We start from the raw sequence: 14,932 nt of genomic DNA, 5'->3' as shown, positions 1-14,932 counted from the left end.
CTATTTTGCAGAGATCCCGGCTTGGCGTCGAGACAATGAAGCCAGGAACACCAGGGACGGACGCAAAGAAGGCTTCCAGCTCAGCCAGCCCCTACAAAACTACAAAAGCCACTACTACAAAGGCGTACGGTACTTCTTCCACCACCTGCCCAAAGTGTGTCAGCTTCCTCCAATTCCAGCTGGCCAAGCACCAAGTGACCTATAACCTTCTTTTGCCCCCCTACTACCTACCCTGCTACCCGTGACCCTTTTTGGAGCTGCTGCATGTACATGCAATACATGCCTACATCGCCCATCTCACTCCCCTGGGAATACCTACATACTTACACATCACACCTGACCTCAATTGCCCGAAAAAAGCCATCCTCGTCACCAAATAACCAAACGTTTGCGTACGCGCATCTGCACATCCAATACGACACCACACGATCCGACCTGATCTGACCTCAGGCTTCCACTTCCCACCCGGAATCCCCGCAAAAAGAGTTACGACAAGAGAAGAAAAACGTTCGCTGCCTATCCGACCCGGCTTCTTCATTGGCCCTGCAAGCCACTTCTCCTTTTTCTCCACCATTGATTGGCATCTTTCTACAAAGTAGCAGCACCCATCATTGTTCTGGCTCACGTGTCGCGGCTTGTGCATATGCTCCCCTAGAGCTACTAACTACTACTTCTACTACTGCTACGCCTGATATTTTCGCCTCCGGCTTTCCTTTTGTCAGCCGTCCAGACATATCCCCTTGGTCCCATTGGTCGCTCGTATCTTGTTTTTCTGTGATATCGCAAGCCCTACGAACCACTACCAAGCTTCTCTCCCACGCCCGTCCGTCCGTCGCCGCTCCTTACCGTCTTCGTCGTCGCCAAGCGAAACGAAAGAGCCACGACCTACCTCCTACATCCTTCCTTCCCACGGCCTTGCTCAAAGTCCCGCCCCGTTGCGAGACTTTGACGACCAAATTGCCCACGGTGGCCAACACAAAGATTCACGAAGATTCCTCCAACACCGCCAAACTGTCTTCCCCGATAGTCCTTCCCCGCACCGTGTCCTACGGCGTCGGCACAAACCCCCCTCCGCGCGCGGGAAACACGTACCTCGGTATGGCCGAGGAGAAGACGACCAGGAGACGGAGGTCCAGTAGTATCTTACAGATCTACCAAGAACCTCAGGAGCCTATAGAGCAACTGAGTGACCAATCGGCCCTCCCGAACTTGAACGCACAATGGGTCAACGCGAAAGGTACGTCACATATATCTATACCCTCGAGCCAGAGAGGTGCGAAAGATGGCAGCCCGAGGGCTTGCTCAAGAATCATGGCGCAAACACGAAACAAGGTTTATGCCGGAGTGATTGCAAAAGAATGCGAAGCACGAGTACCATGAGAGCGCCGGTCAAGGGGATGGGCGCATTTCTAAAACATCGATTTGGCAGTAGGCGGATGAGCTAACCTCGAAACCCCCATACAGGTGCTTGGACGATTCACTTTGTCCTAATTTTCGCCCTTAAAATCTTCTACGACATTATGCCCGGCGTTTCGCAGGAAACCTCGTGGACCCTGACGAATATCTCATACATGTTCGGCTCGTATATCATGTTCCACTGGGTTCGCGGTACGCCTTTTGAGTTCAACAGCGGAGCCTACGACAACTTGAACATGTGGGAACAGATCGATGATGGTGCCCAGTACACGCCGGCCAAGAAGTTTCTCCTTAGTGTGCCCATTGTGCTCTTTCTTCTGAGCACGCACTACACCAACTACGACCTCACGTACTTTACCATCAACTTTCTGGCTACTCTTGCTGTGGTAATACCTAAGCTACCATTTGTACGTACAATTCTAACCAGACAAAACTTCCGGCCTGAAACTAGTACAAATACTGATCTTTTATGTAGAGTCACCGTATGAGGGTTGGCCTATTTTCTGGTGTGCCCGAGGAGGAACAGTGAGTGAACCCGGAAGAAAAGTGTCAACTCGAGCGACCGCGAGGGAAAAGAAATACCACACATCGATGGTCGGCTCATTGGGGTTTATATCACACAATACGTGCACCAACGCAAAGAAACCAAGAGATGCTAGGGAGCCAGGACCCTGTCAAGGCAGCAAATGACGCCAAAAACCAGGTACCTTACCATAGAAAGGCAAGCAGCCAGGAAAAAGAAGTACAATGCCTAGCCCAGATGGCGTTATGAGCAATTTCTCTCACTTAGGAGCTCCTCTCACGGGCCGAGGAATGTATATGTGACTTCGAAATGCGGCAGGGTCCCTCCGGGTTTATGGAGATAACCTCCGGGCTGAATTCACCCTGCTGGCCATCAGCGAACAATAAATTGGCAGGCGGCAGGTGCTACCCATATGTACTATACCATACGACCATGAGGCCAGTGGCTGCTGAAGCTTTTAGCCCAGCGTGGTTCACTAGCGTCCCAACATATGCGAATTCGGAGAAAATAAATCAGACTGAGCACGAACATCTCTAGACAGACTACTATAACGATATACGAGTTTGGCCTGAGGTAGTCCAATGCCCAACACTGTCCGGCCTGGCTTGAGGCAATATAGAAACGAATTAGTCTCCCAGTTGCGACGTTGCCTTGCCAGTCCGTCCCTGATGTTGCGGAGTGGCCGGTTCTGAGACTGGAGGTGTGTTGACTGTTGTTGATGGAAGACCGCAACCTACCCACGTATAAATCCCCTAGAGACAGTCTTCCTTGAATCTTCTCGCTCTTGCCATATAACAAAACCCCTCAAGTCTTTCTTTCTCCAACAATCGCTACGTATACTACACGTTCGCTTTTCATAACTCAGTGATAGTAAGATTATTTTGCTTCCAAGATATACTCAACCCCCTTGAAGACGGCGAGGAGACAGACGAAAAGAAGAAGAAGAATAAATCATGAAGCTCTCCGTTGTCGGTTCGCTTGCCCTCCTGGGCATGGCTGAGGCCACCAAGAACAGCAACGCCCAGCGACGCGGCGGCGGTGCCGGTCTGGACAAGTTGGGCCTGTTCGAGGCCGCCCCTCTCCCTCACCGACGCCAGGCGGGCAACGACTCCACGACGTCAACCCCGGGCCCCGTAAGTACTCTCCCGCTCCCGTCCAGCAACCCCGGCATGACAACGCCCACGCCGACCGTCACGACCCAGATGGTCACGGTCAACCAGTCGGTGCCCGTGACGACGACGCAGTCGCTCTGGAACAACACGACCGTCACGCTGACCCTGCCTTGCCCCGTCTGCCCCGGAGGCGTCACGACCACCACCTCCGTTCAGCCTGTGCCCATGCCCGTCACCACCACGCAGGCGCCCGCCTGGAGCAACTCCACCACCACGCTGACGCTGCCGTGCTCGAGCTGCCCCGGCGGCGTCACCACGACGGCGGCGGTGGTGCCGGTTGCACCTTCCCCCGCGCCTTCCCCCGCGCCCTCCTCTTCGCCCAGCTCGTCGCCCAGCACCGCCTGGGTCAGCGGCACCGTCACCGTCACCGCGCCGTGCCCCTCGTGCACGCAGGTGTCGCCCGTGCCCACCTCGGCCATCGTGTATGTTAGCGGTACCTGCTCCTGGACGCAGCCCGCCGCGGTCGTGCCCACGACCCACCACCGACGACCGTCCATCACCAAGACCATGACGACGTCGAGCGCCGTCTGGGTCTCGGGCGGCACCGTCACCGTGACGATCCCCTGCTCGACCACGATGCCCAGCCCCTGGAGCAGCGTGTCCGTGGTCCCGGCCGTCGTCGTCAGCACCGCCCCTGCTACTTCTGTCACCGTCGTCACCAGCGTCCCCGTGGTGCGACTCTCGACCAGCACCATTGCCCCCGTCGTGGTGCCGGTGCCGACTACTGCAGTTCCTCAAGCATCTTCTCAACCCCAGCCCCAGCCTCAGCCCCAGCAACCTACTACTGCGGCCCAACCTCAGATGCCTACTACTGCGGCTCAGCCTCAGATGCCCACTACTGTGGCTCAACCTCAGATTCCAACTATGGTGACATCTCAGCCTCAACCCGCGACGCCTCCTGCTACTACTGCTACTACGCAGCCCACCACGGCGCCGACACCCGCCAAGGCGGCGGGTGCCGCTTCGTATGGCGTCTCGGCTGTCAGTGGTCTGCTCTTTGGCCTGAGCGGTGCGGCGTTCATTCTGCTTTAAGAGTGATGCTTCCGCTACTATTACCTAGGCTTTCGGCCGAAGACCCCATACTGAAGCCAGCAAAATTTCACTCACCCTTACTCATGGAATAGAGATTGTCCCCTACACGAAATAAGCAGCAACGTAGGGAGTTTTTTGCTATCTCTACGTCTACTAGTGGTATCTTGCTTGCTGCCAACACGACAACAAGCACCGCGAATGCTCTAAGGGACGTTTTGCTTGTCTGGTGGTTGTTGCAGATCTTTTGGTACACATGGTTTCTAGGTCGTGTCAAGCTCCCTTTTTTTGTCATTTGCTTTGGATGTTAGACGTGCCAGGCTCCAAATCAGTGGCTGGTGGTGGAAGAGATCCGTATATATCATACATGTTGGGTGAAGGTTCGTGAAGAATGTCTATTTCTGATCTCAGATATATAATCATAACTATTACCGAAGTTCTTCTGCATGTACTCTTATTGTCACTCTCTTTTATGATTTGCTAAGTGTCTTGCTGTTTGCTCCGTGTTTATTAATCGAGGCAGGGGATGTTATTATCCAGACTGGAGGTTCTATGCCCCTTACCTGGCGTGATGTGATTGTCATCTATCAGGTCACCTACCAGATACATTGTGCTCATCAAAGCCCAATCAGTTCGGTTCAAGGAGGTGAACAATCGCCAAGAAATTCCATGAGTTGGTCACCTACCTGTGCCTTTCCTATAAAAGCCCCCTATCAATACAACAGATGTTCTGCAAAATCTTAGTTTTTCCAATCACATTTACAGTAATTCGTCTTTCACTTGCTATCTCCCCCAATCTCTTTGCCCCTTGAGCATCAACAACAACGAGATTGCATCAACCCACATCCATCATGGAGTCTGGAGAGCCCGTTTTGTACCCTAACAAGACCATCGCCGGTCTCGTGACGGAGTACGCCAAGGAGCACTCCGCCAGTCTCCCTGAATACCTTCTGAACTACCACGACAATGTGGTCGTGAATCAGTTAGGCGCCCATATGATGATATCAACGTTTCAGGGGCAGGCCATGGTCTGGATTGCTCGCCTCATCGGAGCCAAGAAAGGTCAGTCATGGAAAATGAAAGAGAAGAAAAGCTCTATAGAATCCCACCCCAGCAGAAGAACACTTAATCGGCTAACCTCTAACATTTCCTAACCACAGTCCTTGAGATTGGCGTCTTCCATGGCTTCTCTTGCATGGTCTGGGCCCATGCTGTTGGTGAGGATGGCCTAGTCACTGGCTTGGAGTCCGATCTCGAGTACGCCGCAAAGGCAGTTAACAGCTTTGACCTTTACTCCGCGAACAACATCCGTATCGTGACCGGCGATGCCTTGACCACTCTTTCACAGCAAGTCCCAAACCCCGCCTCTACCCTGGACGAGAACGACGCCGACCGCAAGGGACGCCAGCAGCAACAGGAGCCGTATGACATCGTCTTCATCGACGCGCAGAAGTCTGGATATCCGGAGTACCTCCGAACCATCTTGGAGAACCCGCCGGCCTCGGCAGAGGGCGACGACGGCAGCAGCAACAAGCGGCTCTTGCGCAAGGGAGGTCTCATTATCGGCGACAATGCGCTGCGCTGGGGCGGCGTGGTCAACGACAGCCAGCTCAACACGATCGCGCACCAACAGCGCCAGAACTTCCGCCAGCGCGATTGGGAGAACGAGCTGGTCAAGCTGCGCGAGTTCAACCGCGAGATGAAGGAGAATCCGCGCCTCGAGGCCTGGTTATGCCCGCTATGGGATGGATTGATCATGGCTCGACTAAAGGACTGAGCAAGGGGAATTGATCAAGCGCGAGGCGGTTCTTACAAAGGACCCATGCCTGCTTGTCAGCAAGGAAGTCTCGGGGGATTTGTTTTCTTGGACTTGGCATGATGGCATCAGGCGCACCCAATCGGGCACCTAAATAGTACACATCGTTCACAGATTATTCCTCAATAGACAGACGTAAAGAAATCGCCGTTAACGGATAAGCTTATCCAGGATATCTTGACCCGATTGAATGCAAAACCTAGTGCTGTAGCAGGAACACCATCCGGCGGGAATGCGAAAGTCCTTGTGAATCCGGACAGAAAGCTGCGCATCCATCTGCCATCATACAGAAAGCCCCCCAAAGCGAGGTTATCCCCAGTCTTGAGGATCTGCTGGAGGAAAAGGATGCGAAGCTGATCACCGGGATGATGGACACAATCCAAGATATATGCAATAAGCGTGTGATTTGTCATCATCCTTACCAGATCACTGGCAAGCTGTGTTAGTTCAGTGGTAGAATTCTAGCCTTCCAAGCTAGAGGCGGGGGTTCGATTCCCTCACACAGCACACAAGTACGAAATTTACATTTTTACCTCGTGCCATTACTCTAAATCGCATTTGGATGGCGTTACCTGTGACGATCTTCTTTTTGCTATCACCGACTCCCACAATACCCAAATTTTGTCTTTCCGTTTCTTCCACTCTATATACTCGTACCCTACCCCCAAAAGTAAAAAATAGTAAATGATAAACTCTATTCACTCCTCACAAGGGGCAAAAGATATAATCATGTCCTCGGGGAGACTCGAACTCTCGACCTTTGGATATCTGAACTTTGAATCCAGTCATATTGAAATATGAGACCAACGCTCTAACCAACTGAGCCACGAAGACTTATGATTTGATGAAAGAATCGTTGCTAATCGCAGTGATTGAAGGAAAGAAACGCATGGACAGGGACAGGGACAGGGACATGGTGGGTTGTGTGTACTGCTGGCAGAGAGGAGAGTCTCCGAAAGTATATGGGGCGGGGAGGAAGGCATCAAGTTGCAGGGCCGGTGACGAGAATGGTGTTTTGCTGCAGCCCAACCCAGCTGCTGCTAAAAAGTGCCCCGCTAAGTTTGGGGGACGGCGAATGACTTGAGTCGATTGGTTGGAAGCAGGTAAGTTTCGAGTCAGAAACCTTGAGAAACTTATAGACAGGCTGTGTAAGTGAGTAGGCCAGGGGAAGTTACCCATAGACAATAGACATATGCTTGTTCTGTACGTCTTGTTTGGTCACAGAGGCAAATTGATGGAAACAGCTCGGGGAATAGCGCAAAAATTGGACCGCCCTTTGATTTGAAGCCCAATTCTGGGAGTGATCCTGTAGTCTCTCTCTCCCTGTTCTTTCTTACCCAGCTTTGATACATGTGGCCCTGCTTGACAAAACGCCTTAGCAAATCAAACCGTGAGGAGGTTTACACTTCGCCCGTGTCTTTCTTCTTCACTTTCTCATTAGATGCTGCTTCACTCCGCTTCTCTTATCTGTCTCTCTCAGTCTGAATCTGGGTCCCCATCCACCACCATCTTGTCATCCGCCGAACTGGACCACCATTCCGTATCCCCCCTTCGCTCCGTCTCCTCTCGCTCGAACGATGCCCGCACCGCCGGGTCGATCTCGCGCTGCTGCCGCCAGCGGGCCACGGCCTCGGCCTCCCGCTGCAGCCCGGCCTCATGCAGCATCTCCTCGGCAAAGGTACCGTACTTGCCCCACTGCGCATCGGGCGTCACGTCGGGCTCCAGGAAGACCATGTCCTGGCAGTACTGCACCAGGCGGGCGCGGGCGTAGACGTTGTCCCGATCCCCGTCCTGATGCTGAGACTGCTGCTGCTGCTGCTCTTGTTCCTGTCCCTGTCCTTGTTTCCGATACTGCCCGGCCCAGTACTTGGCCATCATGTACTGCGACAGCCGGTACACGCTGACCTGGAGGGCGCCCTGCCACGGATCGCCGCTGCGGCTTTTGGACTGGCGCCACTGCTGCTTGGCGACGTCGGCGAGACGCTCCATGCGCTCGATGGTCTCCTCGCCCTCGAAGACCGTCAAGCCCCGCGTCGTGCCCTGCAGCGCCAGCGACTGGAAGTTGAGCACCATGACGTTGACGGCGCCGAACTCGGCCTCGGCGTGCTTGGCCAGCTGCCGCCAGTCCTCCGACATCTGCACCTTCGCCTCTGTGTTGTTCGTCAGCCGCGCAAAGTGCCACCGGCTGTACAGCGTCGAGGCGCAGAGCCCCCGCAGCTCCCGGAACGTGTCGTACAGCAGCTGGCACAGCTTCGAGATGAAGTCGAACACGCTCGCCGGCCCCTCGTTGGCTGCCGCCCGCAGGCTCAGTGCCATGGCCGTCATGGGGTGGTTGACTCCGCGCTGGACCAGCATTTGCTGGTAGAGATACCTGTTTTTTGGCCACAGGATTAGCATCCCCTGTATTGCCTCAAGTCAAGGCTCTCCGTTCGTTCCTTTCCATGGCTGAATGTATGCATTGGCAGGTGACTCACTTGGTGTATAGTTTCATGACGACGTCCGTGTCGCGGCCCATCTCGCCTATCACGAGGGGTCCTATGATGAAGAGGTCCCAGGCCCCCGAGATGTGTTGGTCATTGACGAGCGGCTCGATGCTCAAAAGGCCGCGCGAAGCATGTGTCCCGCGTTCAGATAGTCTTTCGCGTGGACATAGTGCTTGGCCACGAGAAGCTGATCTTCGAAAGGTATACGCTTTCGGTCGACCTCTATGCTCTGGTACCGGGTCGGCTTGAGCCACCGCGGGTCCGTCGCCGCCCATGAATGGATGTAGTTACGGTAAGAGCCGAGTCCTGAGCTCACCCTAGCCGCTTTACGATGGAATGGGAAGAAGTATCAGTTAGCAGTACAGCTTTTTCTCGCCGCCGACCGACCAGCGTGATGTACAGCGAGGCAAGCAAGTATGGACGCATATACGTTCGTTGTGTCGTTTCGGCGATTCGTGGGCTTTGGGCTTTCATTTTCACTTACCGAAGTCAGACTGGTGTATGAACAGTTTAGTGGGCGGCAAAGCAACAGGCGAAGCGATTATGGATGTTTCAGATGGGGTCCCGGGACTGCCGACACTAGAGATGTCGCCTTGGTAGCTATCATCCTGGGACAGCGCCGACTGTGCCGCAACGCTGCTTTGTCTCTTCTTTTTGTACTTCCGCCAACCCCACTTGGCGAAACGGTGATTGTATTGTCGTATGCTGGTTGGTCGGCAAGTTAGTCAGATATACCCAACCAAACAGCCCATTAAACTCGACTGTGAGATGCAGAGACAGGAAGCAGGGGGGAGAGAAGAGCGAGAGGGAAATGTTTACGTGGCCTTGATGTGGTGAACATCTCTCATCTCCTGTACCAGAGCCTTGAGGGTGAGGCCTTGGTTCAGGTACAGCTCCTTCAGAATCGGCTTCACGCGCTCCCAATCCTCGGGGTCGCGCGGGGTAACCAGCCTGGGCTGCTGCTGGCTGGCGACCCCGGGCTCGGAAGACGAAGAAGAAGAAACCGAGGGCGGTGGCCTGCTACTACCCTCTTCATCCTCTTCGGTCGTCGGATCGGGCATCGTGGGTTGTGCGTTCATCAACGACGAGCAATCCTCGCCGGGGAGGTGGGGGGAGAGGGAGCCTGAACGCAGGGTGATGAGCTGCCAGTTGGCATGTAGGTAGGTCGGGCTTTGGAAATGATTGATTGCTGCTCCGTCATGCAGGAAGATGGATGCTTTGCACGGGATGAGCAGGGGTGTCTCTCCAACCCTGGCTGCAGGCCGTTAGTCAGCAAGCATCGGCGCAGCACAAGGGAGATTCTGCCGGCAGCACAGAGAACAGAATGTAAGCACTAATGCATGAATGGGTACGACGATCGCTGGAAATCCATGGTGATGTATGTATATCCCCAGGGTTAAAGTAGCTTCCGACGAGCCGGATCCCTGGCGCTGGGACGGTGGATCTTATATGACTGGCTCTCTTACTCGTGTCTGGAATGGTCTCTTGATCATCCTCGCACCGAGCTGCGGCGAGTCTGCATTTGCAGTGCATCCAACATAGATCTAAGCCACCTTCCGCTTCGGGAGACTGGCCCAACACAGAGAACATGCCCAATGCAGCTTGATGTGGTATTCCGCAAATAAGTGATGTGCTGTAAGATGATGTGACGTATTACGCGTCACTTGTACGCCGGGCCGTCTGAGGCTCAAAGCCCACGCTATCTACCACGAAGAGCCAGCCACTTACATAGTAATTAATACGTGACAGTCCCCTGAATATCCGTGGGGAATTCGAGATGTGACGTGTCCCATTCTCCCTTGGTGATATATGGCCTTCCGACATTGATGTGATAGCAAGCAGAAGACTGAAATAGGATCTTCGCTGTCTCGTAACCCTCATCTCGGTCGGTTCCTACTCGGTTACAGCACTATGAGTACTACAGGTACCAGCAACGAAAACAGTCTTCTTGTGTATGACCATTTTTGATTAGGCTACAAGAAAATGTTGTAAAACGAAAGCCCACATTCAGTAAACGGTGTAGTATAGGCCTATTTTAACAATATGATATACTACATCTTACAGTTTAGAGCTCACACTGTTTCGTTTAGTGCTGAGAGTTTCAAGTAAAAGGGGCTTTGTGAAGAGAACCTCAATAATACAAGTGACTGATCAAGGTGCTCTGGGACTCTCAACTCCACTGTACTAGTTAAATTCGATATATATTGGAGCCATGCATGATCTTGACTGCGGCAAATATTAGAAATGCTATCATAAGATATGTACCTAGGTTTTTGAAAGGTTGGTGGCTATTTAAAGGATCGAGACAAGGAAATAAATGGTGAGCTGAGTGTCGTGTCGTAGACTAAAGCATAAGAAGGGGAAAGTATTAAGCCGAGAAAAAGGGTAGTATATCAATATTAGTTTATCTATAGAAGATTATATCCCAAGCTGTTCCCATTTTAGTTCGGATTGACTACGGCTTGGACAAGCATTTGTCGATAGGCGAAGAATGGACTATAGGGGTATTGGGTTTTATCTTGAACTCTCCTACAGTACGTGTTCAATAATCCTATGTCGGAGCACTACTCCATATTCTGCCCCGTGTCAGTATATGCCCCTGGTCTCCTCCTCGTCCGCAATCCGCAACCCCCTACTTGCCGAGCCCCTCCGCTTCTGATCTTGCGGCGGCTTTCCAGTAGCATCGTTAGGGCCCCCTGAAACTGTTGGCCACCGGTCTCTTCTCCGGTCGCTCGAGCTCATTACCTCCAGCTGCCAAGTAGCATCGTACGCGTCTCGGGAGACTCCATCGCCCCCGGACCCTGAGTATGCTGCTACTGGATGTTTGTTGGTCATCATGATGAGCTGCATTCCCATGTACTGGCTAACGCTGAAGGATGACTGGTCTTCGGGGAGACCGTCACCCCCGGCCGGCTTACCTCGGTGCGAGGTGCGCGGAACGTTCGCCAACAGCCTGGTCTGCCGGGGACTCCTGCGCCTGGCCGACCTGAAAAGATTGAAGAAGGGCAGGCACGCGCATGTGAAGCCGATACTCTGTTCCAGAGAGCTAGTTATGTCAGTTGGAAGTACAGCATCATGAATCCATTCAACTGAACGGGGATTTGTTGTCTTCATAAACGTCGTGTGTGTGAAGGAACGGGGCACGTACCAGAGCAAATTAATGACCACAAAATTGGATGTCACATCCTTCGAGTGCTCATACTTGAACAGGAGGGGAACTCTGTACCCCGTCACGGCCACGGCGACCCCGCCCGCCCCGAGCAGGAGAACAGCCTTGACTTTCTTGCAGAAGGGCAAGCTCATGGACCAGACCAGCACAATGGGGATGATGAGGATGGTGGCGTCGGTGACGACAGCGAAACAAGAGTCGGTCACAAACACTATGCCTTGGTTGAGGCACTTGACGTCCGGCGAGCTTTGGCGAACCTCTGGGTCCCAAAAGGCTTTGACAGGCAGACATATGAGGGTCTTGACGATCTGCAAGGGTACGTAAAAGACTATGAGGAGGCATATGAAGATGTTGATGACTTTTGAGATGCTTCTCCGGACAGAACAGACTCGCGATGTCAAGAAGAGCAGCGTCGCCTTGGTGGAGAAGACGGTCGGCCCGTAAAGCAGAGATTGCACGTAGAGCCACTGGATGCAAGAGTCAGACAAAAAGTCTCAACGGAATACATAATAGAAACCCCTGGTGAATTGAATCCGGGAGGAGAGAAAAAGGCGAGGGGTAATGGAATCAAGGCGAAGAAAAACGAGGGTGATAGCTTTTGTACCTTCAAGCACTGCGAATAGTCTTGGACGGGTAAGTCCCAGGCATAGAACCCCAATCCGTGTTTGAACACTGTGATAGAGCTTATCAATAAACCGCCTATCGTGTGAACTGGTATTGCCAAGGTGCAACTAACTCATAAACCCGACGATGGCGTACAGTGTTATCAAAATCTCATAGGGCCTCGTCAGTCTCCTTCGCTCTGGTAGATATTGAGAATGAGAGAAAACATACCCAAGAAACGGTGCAAAACCCTGGAACTGTCAGTCGAAACGACCCTGTCGGAGGCAATTGGGCTACGATCGATAATGCCGCGGAGATGATGTACACGTAGGTTGGCAAGGGAGGAAGGAATGGGCTGAGCTCAAGGCGAAGGGAAGCAAAACCAACATACAGTCTTCAACGGTGTAGCGCTGCCTCGCGGCGTACTTGACATAACAGCGAAACAAAAAGGCGAGGTGTACCACGGTGACGCAGACAGTGTTTCCCACAAGGACTGTCATCCGGCCTGCGTCGCGCGGATGTTGAAGATTGGGCGTGACATCGGAAGGTGGCGGGACGGCCCCGGCTATCAGTAACGGCATGTCATGGCTTGGGACTCAGAAGTGCACCGTATATGCTTGTAAGCGTTTTGTCGCTCTGCATAACATCTCAGTCTATTGCCGTTTGACTGGACCTGTCGTCTCTCAATTTGTTATTGGCCCTGTAGGCTGGGGTTTGAATTATGAAGAGAAAGAAAAGGGTTGAGAAATGAGAGGGGGGATGTTGTGAACCCCGAGTGGAAGGGGGATGAAGGAGATAAGAATAAAAACCAGCTTCTCAAACCCAGATTCCACCTGTTGAAGGAAAGAAAGTTCTATGATGCAGTAGTGGTACGGAAAACTTCAAATCCCGAACAGAGATGTCCATGAAACCGTCTGATGAAGAAGTTGGACACAATGATGGGGGCAACGCGGGACTGGAAGAGACCGATTCATGATGCGCTAACCGGCGTTGGCCATCGATCATTGGGGATGTTGAAACATAGGGCCCTACGAACATCAGAAGACTCGAGTACCTGGAGGCAAATACAGTTCCAGAATGACTTCCAGAACGACTTCTAGAATGACTTCCCGAACAAGTGCGTGACTGACTCGTGCGTGCGGTCCGGGGTTAGTAGCGGTAGTTCGATGTCTGCCACGTGGAGCGAACGTGTCATCGCAGATGTCTCCGTCCCGTGTGTCTTTAATGCGATTGATCTGCGATAACCGTGATTCCTGGAGAGCGTGTTTGGCTAGCCTTCTCTTTCAGCTTGAACATGGCATGTGCGAACATGTCCAAAAAGCTGGGATAAGCCCCTGCTGCTTATGTGTTTGATGGAAACCCCTTGCAAGTTGTCGTTGTGAAGGAGATGCTCCGGGCTGGGAGTGTGTGGCGGCGGGGTTAGGCAAACGACCGCGATCATCACGACGAGCTGGTGTTGAAAAAGAAATCCCCTCCGCGCCGCGCCCGGCTTTAACGATCGCTCCGGCGTGACATCCTGGCTCCGGCGGAACATCCTGGTATTGCTTTGAAATCAAGCTTGGCCGCAAGTATGGCCACCCATACGCATATATACGAACCCGGCATACTCACTCGCTCCCATTATCTCCGAGAAGAACGCAAATCCCAAGCAGATATATATAGTAGTACGCACAGAAACGACAACAGTTTCCCGTAGTCAACATCCGTCCAGATCCATTCATCATGGCTACCGATACTACCACTGCACCACCCTTATCCTCGTCATCAGCGGACTTTTCCGCCAACGGCTTCAGCCTGCATGTGACGGTCTACATCGCGCCCGAGGACGTGCCCAAATTCATGGAGGCCTACAAGCCCGTCTTTGACATGGTGATTGGGGAGCCCGAGTGCGTCTTCTTCGAGGTCTACCAGTCGCCCGAAGACCCGGGCACGATCTCGTGGGTGGAGAACTGGTGAGTTTGATGGACATTGTATTGGTGTGGCTCATGAGAAGATATCTCTACCCCTCATGCATACTCTATCCTCTCTCTATCCCTTCCGCGACTCTTGCCGACAAAATCTGACATGCGCCTCCATTTTAGGACTGCATCAGTTGAGTGGTTCATGAAGGTAAGTAAAGTGTCAGGAAGCCTGCTTTTGCTCTTTATTAGCATAGCCGCAAGGGGCCGCTTATATGGCAGGCCGGCTCTTACATTTGTCCAACTCATGCAAAGAGAAGAACCAATATCCTAACCAGACTGGCACTAGGAACAATTGCCCAAAGAATGCTTTAAAACGTACCTGGCAGTCACGGAGCCCATGTACCTAAAGCCGCGGGAGGCCAATATCTTGCACCGTATGGGCCGAGACTGGTTGGCGATCAAGGATAAGCAGTATCCCTCAGGGGTCTGAGAGCGTGTAATAAGATGGGGAGGGGGGTGGAGTTTGGGGTCGGAGGGTTCTAACGAGAGGCACCCGGCCAAATACTGAGTTAAGAGTTTTCTTACATAGAAGAGGACGAGAAGGGCTGACAATACCATCAGCGTATTTGCAATGAGAAAGACATCCGCAATCAGACAATTGGCCAGCAACCGTGACGACTCCATATGCGGAAAGTAAGATAACAAAAGAAAAGTCCAGCGACAGGTTTAGGGGCCGTAGCGACCAAGTATATTCATTGTTATATCCAACAATGGAGTGTACGACCAATTCGTGAAAGGGCCGACACATCATGTGTTGGGT

At 52.8% G+C, this 14,932-nt stretch overlaps 6 protein-coding genes across 6 annotated transcripts; 4 read left to right on the top strand and 2 right to left on the bottom strand.

The window, feature by feature from the left end:
• Window positions 1–1,098: 1,098 nt before the first annotated feature.
• PG998_012346 (ORM1) lies at window positions 1,099–1,904 on the top strand (the record flags this gene model as incomplete). The annotated part of the gene is made up of 2 exons (XM_066879162.1): window positions 1,099–1,237; window positions 1,465–1,904. The coding sequence occupies 2 exons, from the start codon at window positions 1,099–1,101 to the stop codon at window positions 1,902–1,904; spliced, it is 579 nt and encodes a 192-aa protein (XP_066725546.1).
• A 988-nt stretch (window positions 1,905–2,892) lies between these two features.
• On the top strand, window positions 2,893–4,143 carry PG998_012345 (uncharacterized protein; the record flags this gene model as incomplete). Its single annotated transcript, XM_066879161.1, has 1 exon — window positions 2,893–4,143. One exon carries the CDS (start codon window positions 2,893–2,895, stop codon window positions 4,141–4,143), a length of 1,251 nt encoding a protein of 416 aa, XP_066725545.1.
• Window positions 4,144–4,991: 848 nt separating this feature from the next.
• On the top strand, window positions 4,992–5,917 carry PG998_012344 (O-methyltransferase MdmC; the record flags this gene model as incomplete). Its single annotated transcript, XM_066879160.1, has 2 exons — window positions 4,992–5,202; window positions 5,301–5,917. 2 exons carry the CDS (start codon window positions 4,992–4,994, stop codon window positions 5,915–5,917), a joined length of 828 nt encoding a protein of 275 aa, XP_066725544.1.
• A 1,515-nt stretch (window positions 5,918–7,432) lies between these two features.
• PG998_012343 (uncharacterized protein) lies at window positions 7,433–9,500 on the bottom strand (the record flags this gene model as incomplete). Its single annotated transcript, XM_066879159.1, has 4 exons — window positions 7,433–8,327; window positions 8,431–8,626; window positions 8,924–9,144; window positions 9,259–9,500. The coding sequence occupies 4 exons, from the start codon at window positions 9,498–9,500 to the stop codon at window positions 7,433–7,435; spliced, it is 1,554 nt and encodes a 517-aa protein (XP_066725543.1).
• A 1,525-nt stretch (window positions 9,501–11,025) lies between these two features.
• PG998_012342 (uncharacterized protein) lies at window positions 11,026–12,792 on the bottom strand (the record flags this gene model as incomplete). Its single annotated transcript, XM_066879158.1, has 4 exons — window positions 11,026–11,485; window positions 11,588–12,075; window positions 12,443–12,462; window positions 12,603–12,792. The coding sequence occupies 4 exons, from the start codon at window positions 12,790–12,792 to the stop codon at window positions 11,026–11,028; spliced, it is 1,158 nt and encodes a 385-aa protein (XP_066725542.1).
• Window positions 12,793–13,933: 1,141 nt separating this feature from the next.
• Window positions 13,934–14,602, top strand: PG998_012341 (uncharacterized protein; the record flags this gene model as incomplete). The annotated part of the gene is made up of 3 exons (XM_066879157.1): window positions 13,934–14,163; window positions 14,293–14,320; window positions 14,459–14,602. 3 exons carry the CDS (start codon window positions 13,934–13,936, stop codon window positions 14,600–14,602), a joined length of 402 nt encoding a protein of 133 aa, XP_066725541.1.
• Between the last annotated feature and the right edge of the window lie 330 nt (window positions 14,603–14,932).

Source organism: Apiospora kogelbergensis, assembly GCF_038363985.1.
Source record: "Apiospora kogelbergensis strain CBS 113332 chromosome Unknown utg000008l_segment0_segment0, whole genome shotgun sequence".
Lineage (NCBI taxonomy): Eukaryota > Fungi > Ascomycota > Sordariomycetes > Amphisphaeriales > Apiosporaceae > Apiospora > Apiospora kogelbergensis.
The sequence above is the reverse complement of the archived record's forward strand: the minus strand, read 5'-3'. Positions and strand labels throughout refer to the sequence as shown.